This window comes from Orycteropus afer, unplaced genomic scaffold (assembly GCF_000298275.1).
Source record: "Orycteropus afer afer isolate SDZICR_OR568_19922 unplaced genomic scaffold, OryAfe1.0 scaffold00176, whole genome shotgun sequence".
NCBI lineage: Eukaryota > Metazoa > Chordata > Mammalia > Tubulidentata > Orycteropodidae > Orycteropus > Orycteropus afer.
Window position 1 is genome coordinate 2,483,704 of NW_006921763.1, and position 9,348 is coordinate 2,493,051.

The window sequence follows — 9,348 nt, forward strand, 5'->3', positions numbered from 1 at the left end:
AAAATCTTCAATTTCCTCATCTTTGGCTTTGGTGGTTGGTGCATAAATTTGAATAATAGTAGTATTAACTGGATTTCCTTGTAGGCATATGGATATTACTTTATCACTGACAGTAAGGTACTTCAGGATAGATCTTGAAACATTCTTTGTGATGATGAATACCACGCCATTCCTCTTCAGTTTGTCATTCTCGGCATAGTAAATCATATGATTGTCTGATTCAAAATGGCCAAAACCAGTCTATTTCAGCTCACTAATACCTATGATCTTAGTCTTTATACATTCCATTTCATTTTTGACAACTTCCAATTTTCCTGGATTCATACTTCGTACATCCCATGTTCCAGTTTTTAATGGATGTTTGTGGCTGTTTCTTCCCATATTGAGTCATGCCACATCAGCAAATGGAGGTCCCAAAAGCTCTACTTTATCCATATTATTAAGGTAGGCTCTACTCTGGTGAGGCAGATCTTTCCCGGTTATATTTTGAGTGCCTTCTGACTTGAGGGGCTCATTTTCTGGCACTGTAATGGACAGTGTTTCAGGGCTATTCATAAAATTTTCAAGTAATATATCAGACAGTGTTTCACTACTATTCATAAAGTTTTCACTGGCTAATTCTCTGGGAAGTGGATGGCCTCTTCCCTCTTCCAAGTCTATCTCAGTCTGGAAGCTCTACCAAAGCCAGTCCACCATGGGCACCTCTGCTGGCACAGCCTCAAGCCTCACAGCATCATGAAATCCACCACAGTACAACAAACCGACAGACAAGTTCGTCTCCCTTAGCTGTTCCTACTGCTCTGCTCACTTCCTGGGCTTCCCCTTATCTGGTCTAGCCGCCAGCTCTTTCTGCAGCTGCTTCCTGCTACCTGGGGCGCTCCCCTGCCTTATCTGTTCTGGCGGCTGGAACTATTTTACATGGATTATTTTATTTATTCTTTATAAATTCTATTCAATATAGTTCCTATTATCATCTACATGTGCATAGATGAAAAAAACAAAGATTACAGAGGTTAGGTAATTTGACCAAAGAGCCCACTCTTAATACTGTAGTTGTTTTATACTGTATACTAAGTAAAACAAAAGATTTTTTCTGAGGACCAAAAGAATTTAAAAACTCATTGACTGAACTGTTGGTGAAACTTCGTTTATATAGTCTTATTATCTGAACTGTTAGTCTGTTTTTACTACTTATCATATATCAATTTCATCATCTTTAAGGACTTTGGGAAACAGAGGTAGAGATAGGCAGCTATAACTTTCATACTGAATATCTTGATTTCAAAAAGTAGATGACTTTCTATTATTTGCTGTAAATGAAGGCATCTAACAATATCAAAAAGGAAGAAACCATGGGTTAAGTCCTCCTTAAACCATTGAGAATTGACAATCTTTATACTGTCATAACTTCCATTCTTGACCCAAACACTTCAAGCTATTTTATATTCCATTATAAGGCACTTTTTTTTTTTTTTTTTTAAATAACCTGAGTGTAACCCTTGTATCAGAGGTTCCTACAGCAGGAAGAACTTGAGTCATTCTTGGTGGGTGCATTTTCTACTTCTTCTTAGCTTAAACCCACACAGAAACCTAGGACATCAGTTCTGCTCTCCTGATTGGAATTGAGTTTGTCACTTGCAGCACAATAAGAACCTTTGGAATTACAATGACCAGGTGCTGTTACCTGATGTTAGCAGCTATACTATCCCTATTTATAGATCTCTAAAGTAACTCAGGGAGCTCTGGTGGCATAGTGCCTAAGTAAGGCATTTGACTGCTAACCAGAAGGCTGGCGGTTCAAACCCACCAGCCAGCCACTCCTTGGAGGGAAAGTTGGGCAATCTGCTTCCATAGTGATACTGCCTTGGAAACCCAAGGAGGGGTCACTATGAGTCGGATCCAACTCTGTGGCAATGGTTGAGTTTTAAAGTAACTCCAGTGCTCTGGTGGCGTAGCTGTTAAAGAATTTGGCTGCTAACCCAAAGTTTGGCAGTTTGAACCTACCAGCTACTTTATGGGAGAAAGATGAGGCAGTCTGCTTCCATGAATCTGCCCACAGGGGCAGTTCTACTCTATCCTGAAGGGGCCTATGAGTCTGAGTCAACTTGATAGCCATAGTTTTTTTTTTGGGGGGGGAAGGGGGTTTAAAATAACTATTCCTGCTGTGATTTATTATCACCGTTCTGCCCTTTGCTGTCTCTTGCCCTCTATTGATGCCCAAGTCTTTCTGATTTCATTCTATCTTTTGTCAGACAAAAAAATAAAAAAAAACAACTGACTGCCATTGAGTCAAATCTGACTCACAGCAACCCCTCCTTGGGTTTCTGAGGTGGTATCACTATGGAAGTACTGGGGTAATTATCAGAAAGGTGCCTAGAATATTTTTCTTTTCTTTTTTAAAAAAATTATGGTCTCCAAAAGTCAAAAACAAATTTACTGACTCATAGTGACCCCATTGGCTTGCCAAGGCTCTAAATCTTTATTGAAGCAGACTGCCTCATCTTTCTTCTGCACAGAGGCTGGTGGGTTCAAATCACCAACTTTTTGGTGACAGTCAAATGCTTTAAGCAGTTAGTGACAAATTCTTTCAGAGGAACTTACAGCTCTTGCTGTAAAAATAACTTTACTTTGGGTGCTGATCCATTTGTTATGTCTCATTCTTCTCCATGAGTCATTCTTAGAGCCCTGAAAAATGGCCAACTGTAAACTACTCTTCTCTGGATTTATTTCTTTTCTAAGTTGGCTAGAGGGTCATACGCATGAAGAATATAAAAATCTATGTTTCAGAATATTTAATGTCTCTGGATACAAATACCTATATACACCAAAAACAATTTAAATTAGACTTCTGCTGTGAAAATGTTATGAATATGAGGCAAGAACATGGCCTGTATTTTCATTTATTAAAAATTTGGGCTATAAAATCAAGAAAAATCGTTGGACCTTCTTGGTGAAGCTGATTGTTGTTTTTCTTTTATGTTACTTAGAACTTGGAAGAATGGGATATCTAGAATTGGGAAGGCTTTGATACAGATTCATGAAAGTACCTTAGTTTTATCAAGACTACAGTGCTGTCATCTACAATGACAGTTTTATTGTTGGCTGCCTTTGAGTTGACTCCTGACTCATGGTGACCCTGTGCACAGGGGACTAAATGCTACCCAGCCCGTATGGTTTTCATGGCTGATTTTCTGAAGATTTCCAGACCTTTCTTCCTACTCTGTTACAGGCTGGAAACTCCATTGAAACCTGTTCAGTATGATAGCAACACATAAGCCTGCACAAGCAAAAGGGAGGTGACTGCTCATGGGTGCGTTGGCTGGAAATTGAACTCATAGAAGGAGAGAAATCTATCGCTCAACTACCAATAGCTAGAATATAATGAGTGCCTGCTATATACCAGAAGCATTGGTAGTTGGAAAATGTGGACGTGTGGTGATAGAACTATCGCTGGAGATCACATGATAGAATTTTGCAAGACTCCAAATACCTTTTTGAACAACATAAATAGTGACTATATGTGTGGACCTCCTCAGATTAAATACACAGGAGTCAAAGCTACTATATCTATGGGAAGAGAAGATGGAGAAGCTCAATATTGTCAGTGAGAACAATGCCAATGTCCACCTGCAGAAACAGACCATTAATTGCTCATATGCAAGTTGAAGAAAACTTGTTTATGAGAGCTAAAGTACAAGTATATCTCACTTCAATTTAGAGACCATCTCAAGAATAGAAATTATGCACTGAACACTAATGATGACATCAAGGACATCGTACATGAAGAAAGCAAAAAGACAGGAAAGAAAGAAAAGGCCAAGCTGGAACTTACTGTTGAACTTAGAGTAGTTAAAACGAATAGAAGAAATGTTAAAGTAAAAGAGCTGAATGGAAGATTTCAAAGTGCAGCTTAAAAAGACAAAGTAAAGTATTACAACAAAATATGCAAAGATCTGGAGTTAGAAAAGCAGAGGTGAAGGACACACTCAGCATTTCTCAAGCTAAAGGCACGGAGAAAAGTCAAGCCTAGAGTTGCAATATTGAAGGATTCTGTGGACAAAATCTTGAAATGTTCTTTATGACTATGAATGTGATGCTGTTCCTCTTCAATTTGTCATTTCCAGCATAATAGACTATATGATTGTCCAATTCAAAATGTCCAGTACCAGTCCATCTCAGCTCACTAATGCCTAGCAAATTGATCTTTATGCATCCCACTTGATTTTTGAAAATTTCCAATTTTCCTAGTTTCATACTCCTTACATTGCATGTTCCAATTATTAATGGATGTTTGTTGCTATTCTCATTTTGAGTCGTGCCATATCAGTAAATAAAGGTCATTAAGGTTGAGTATACTTTGAGGAGGCAGCTCTTCCCTAGTCATATTTTGAGTGCCTTTCAACTTGAGGGACTCATCTTTTGGCACTATATGAAACAATATAATATATCAGAGGAAATAATCCAAGAAACTAGATTATATGAAGAAGAATACAGCATCAGGATTGAAGGAAGACTCATTAACAACCTGCAATATGCATATGACACAACCTAGCTTGCTAAAAGTGAGGAAGATTTTTTCCCCCCCCACAAGTATTGGGTTTACTGGGGAAGTAACAGGTTATAATTCAGGCTCAGGAACACTCAGGCAGCAATTCTTTGATCAGGACAGCCTCTCATTGGCCTAAAAGTGAAGAATATTTGAAGCACTTACTCTCACATACACTTTGGACATGTTATCAGGAGGAGCCAGTCCTCGGAGAAGGACATCATGTTTGGAACAGTAGTGGGTCAGTGAAAAAGAGGAAGATCCTCAATAAGATGGACTGACACAGTGGCTACAACAATGTGCTCAAGCATAGTAATAATTGTGGGGTGGAACAGGACCAGGCAGTGTCTTGTTCTGTTGTTCATAGGGTTGCTATGAGTCGGAACCAACTTAACGACACCTGACAACAAAAACAAAAGCTATATCCCAGACACTCTGCTAAGTATTTTACACATATGATTATTACTCACTACATTAATAGCAAAGTAAGTTGGTCACGTTTCATCGATGAGAAAACTGAGGCTAAGAGAGAAGATTGAGTGATATACCTGAGGTCACACAGCCAATACGTGATAGGACCTGTTTTGGTTATCTATTCCTGGTCTAACAGACATACCACAAATGTATGACCTTAACAAACAGGGGTTCATTCTCTTAGAGTTTTGGAGGCTAGGAGTCTGAGTTGAAGTGCCAGCTCTAGGGGCTGGGTGAAAGCTCCTTGACCTTGGGCTTCAGCTCTACCTCTTGCTTCTGGCCCACTGAAGCTGGAGGCTTCTTTTAACTCATATGGCTGCTGGCTGCTGAGGCTGACAAACCCAAGGTCTACAAGTAAAATGGCACAATCCCAAAATTATCAAGTAACACAGCAGGGCACTAATTCAAGTCCATTAATAGTCCCAATCGGAAGGAAGATGGGGCAATTTACTTCCATACTGATACTGCCTCGGAAACCCAAAGAGGGGTCACTATGAGTCGGGTCCGACTCGACGGCACATAACAACAACAACAACAACAGTCCCAAGATCAGCAGACAACATAGCAGGCCACTGAGATGAAGACTTCACCAAATGCAGGGTCTAGATGTGCCCAAAACTCAAGATCTTCCTCAAAGCTACTTCTTATATACTGGAAGCAGACCATGTCCCTAAAGTAGCTATTCAGCTGCTCACTGCAGATTCCACAATGGAGCTGATTACTAGTCTCAGCCTGGGAAGTAAGTACATCCAGCTGCCGAGCCAACTCAAAACCAGGTTCAGCCAAGTTGACACACAACTTAACTGCCATAGGACCTGAATTTAATTCCAGGTTTGTCTGCTTCTTAATCCTACACCTTTTCCACTGCATAACATCTGTCTTTCAATCAACCATTGATATAAGTATCTGAGGAGATGCCCAACTATATAGGGGTAGGAAAAATTGGAAAAAGAATATGAGATACAAGATTATTGGATTTCCATTTTCAAATATGGCAACATTTTATTTTAAACTTAAAATTTTGAAATCGAATTACAGAAGAATTTGTTAAAATTGTAGTAATTTGTTTATATTTCTAGTGGGAAAATTGATGATCTTGTTTTAAATGCAATTGTCACCAAGAATGGATTTTCTGTCTCTAGTTTTAAGACAAAATTGGCTGCATCATTGGCAAGATGTCGAATCAAACATGATGCCCTTTCAATTTACCACATTCTACCAGAAACAGTTAGAAAACAGGAACTAAGGGCCTCCACTTTGCCACTTTATGCTTGGATAAATACTTGTAAAATCAGGTAAGAGTTTTAAACAAACCCATCAGCAAGTCTCTAGCTTTTCAAAGTAATGTGATAAGAAATACTACCTTTTTTGAGGGATGATGTGGAGGAGGTAGTATTTGGGGAATTACAGTTTAGTTCAGGATTTTATTACCAAAATACCAAAGATAATTACATGAACACATTGACTTATGTGTCTCTAATTATCTTTTAACCTACTGTTGGCTGAAATTATAAATTCCTTTGGATATAGTATATGCAGTTGATATTTTTCTTTGTTGAAGGAAAATATATTAGTGTTAAATATATTCTACTGTATTCTATTTGTAATTACAACCTAATGTTGTATATTTACAGCCCTGAAGACGTTTATAGTAATTTGAGGAAAAAAGGGTATCATAAAGTCAAATCTGTCTTTCATATTGATGATAAAGTCTTCGCTGTGGACAAACATTGCTATGATGTCTTAATTTTTCCATCTCATCTTAAAAATGATCTTCTAAGTATAGATCTTTTCAAAGATTACAAACTTATACTTCAGGTAAATTAATGTTTCTTTCCTTGTGCATCTTATATAACAATCCTACTCAGTCAAAGAATCCTTCTACCTAAAAATAATACCTAACGCTGTTTCTGTTTTTTTATGGATTATTAGAGAGGTTTATAAGGCCTACTTGTCACCTTAAATAACATTGATATCTTTACACTAAGTGTTCATATTATACCTTGGCATCTTTATCCCATGTGAAGTAGTAAAGAACATAATATTCTCCTACTCAGACTCCATAGATTAGAAGACTTATATTGCTGCCAGCTGAAAGGCTGTATTTTTGTCACCTAAGGGAGCATTCAAGAGAAAGTACAATGACACTTTTTCTTATTTCCATATTTGGGGAAGATACTTTGCTAGTGTTGACACTGTGATTGACATGGGGGCTGTGATGATGGGCTCAAATATAGTAGGGATCATGGAGCTGGAGTGGGATCGGGCAGTGTTTCGTTCTGCTGTGCATGGGGTCTCTATAAGTTGGAAATGACTCGACGGCACCTAACAACAACAACACTTTGCTAGTACCATCCTATATATATGAAAAAGCAATATGTAATACTTTCCAATACCTCTTTAGTAGTCTTAACAGCTTTGATTTATACAAACCAAACCAAACTCACTGCCATCGAGTCGGTCCTGACACATAGTGATCCCTCCTTGGGTTTCCAAGGCAGTATCACTACAGAAGTAGATCACCCAATCTTCCTTCTGAGGAGTGGCTGGTGGGTTTGAACTGCCGGCCTTCTGGTTAGCAGTCAGATGACTTAGGCATTACGCCACCAGAGCTCCTAAGAGGTGTGTAATAGCTAGGTCCCTGGGTTGTACAAACAGCATGCAGTTGACTACTAACAGAAAGGTTAGTGGTTAAACCCATCCAGTGGTGTCACTGAAGAGGTCTGGCAATCTGCTTCCATAAAAGATTACAGCCAAGAAAACCCTTGGAGAAGTCTAGTCTGTAACACTAGGATGCCATATCAGAAATGACTCAACGACAGCAGTTTTTTTTTTTTTTTTAATACAGTGAAACCTGTGAGAAGTGGAATTTGATGGGACTGCTTTGTTTTTCTAGGCCTCGCAAGTTTCCTTTCTCTGACAGGTTTCTGACTATACAAGTTCCAACTATCCCAAGTTTTACTGCATAATGCCTACCAGTGCAAGGTATAATATTGGCTCAATAGAATAAAAAAGAGAAGGTCTAAAAACTTAGGTTCAATTCATTGTCTGTCCTTCAGTTTCACTGCTTATTTCAGATTCACCTTGGTCTTCTTTACTGTCACATTTTTGCATGGAATCTTTTGGCCTTTTTTGTAGTGATACCCTGAGATTAACTGCAGAAATCCAGTCTATCAAACCCTCTTTTATAAGCTTCCCAAACTTTTTTCTTTGAATCCCTATGAACTAGCAGCAGTTTAGATGACAATGTAATGGGAAGAAAGAATGGTGGTAGTAAATAAATGGATTTTCATGAAGGGGTGAAAATGGGAGCTAAGGCAGGACATTGCTAATCTAGTAATCAGAGCCTTGTGAGTTTGGGATTGCCTGACCACTATATGAAAGTTAAATAACAGTCATAGTCAAGGTTAAACAAAATTGTTTTTTCTTTAAACATATATTATCTTTATCCATATTTAGACATATACTCACATATTTTAAACTAAATGGATTTGGCATCTTTTCAAGATCCCCACCTAGTATTTTGGTTTTTCTAAGACAAAAGGAAGTTGGTTTATGTTTCTGGTTGTACCCTTTGAAATTCTAACCACACTATTATCTTGTAGGACAAGTCTCGAAGTCTTGCTGTCCATTCAGTCAAGGCTTTATTGAATATGGATGATGATATCTTAATGGTCAATACAGGTTCATGGTACACAGTCGCCCATATGTCAATCTTAACAAATAATAACACCTCAAAAATATTTGTTTGTGGAGTAGAATCACATGCTAAGGATCCTGACCTGAAGAACCTTTTCACAAAAATGGGATGTAAAAGTGCGTATAGATGTTTATTTGTTTAGTGATTGTAGTTCTACAAGATTTTGAAAATGTTAAAAATATTTACATTTATTATTTTTTTGTGAAGTAAAAACTCTGTATCTGAGGTGTACTCTTAAAATCTTCACTAATCTGTATTATATCAGGCTGTTAATTTTGCTTATTGTTGGTTGAGGAATTACAGGTTAAACTAATGAATGTACTTTGGTATAGTGCTTGATATTTAGCTACTATATGATTAAGGAACTCTGGTGGCCCAATGGCTAAAGCATTTGCCGCTAACCAGAAGGTTGGCAGTTCAAACCTGCCAGCTGCTCCATGGAAGGAAGATGAGACAGTCTATGTCCATGATGATTTACTGGCTTGGAAACCCAGTGGGGGTCACTGTGAGTTGGAATCAATTCAATAACAGTGAGGGTTTTTTTTTTTTTTTAAATATCATTTGAAACTCACAATAATTATTTAAAGAAGGTAATTGTTGTTGTTGTTATGTGCCGTTGAGTCAGACC

The 9,348-nt window shown here is 38.1% G+C and overlaps 1 protein-coding gene across 1 annotated transcript in view; it reads left to right on the forward strand.

Annotated features, from left to right (window-relative positions):
* The window catches only part of NSUN7 (NOP2/Sun RNA methyltransferase family member 7), a 123,193-nt gene that overhangs the window by 37,951 nt on the left and 75,894 nt on the right, over positions 1–9,348 (forward strand). Inside the window, exons 4-6 of the mRNA XM_007947173.2 lie at positions 6,163–6,315; positions 6,655–6,838; positions 8,626–8,836. Of these exons, the coding sequence (XP_007945364.2) occupies positions 6,163–6,315; positions 6,655–6,838; positions 8,626–8,836 (548 nt within the window). The remainder of the gene's footprint in view (positions 1–6,162; positions 6,316–6,654; positions 6,839–8,625; positions 8,837–9,348) is intronic.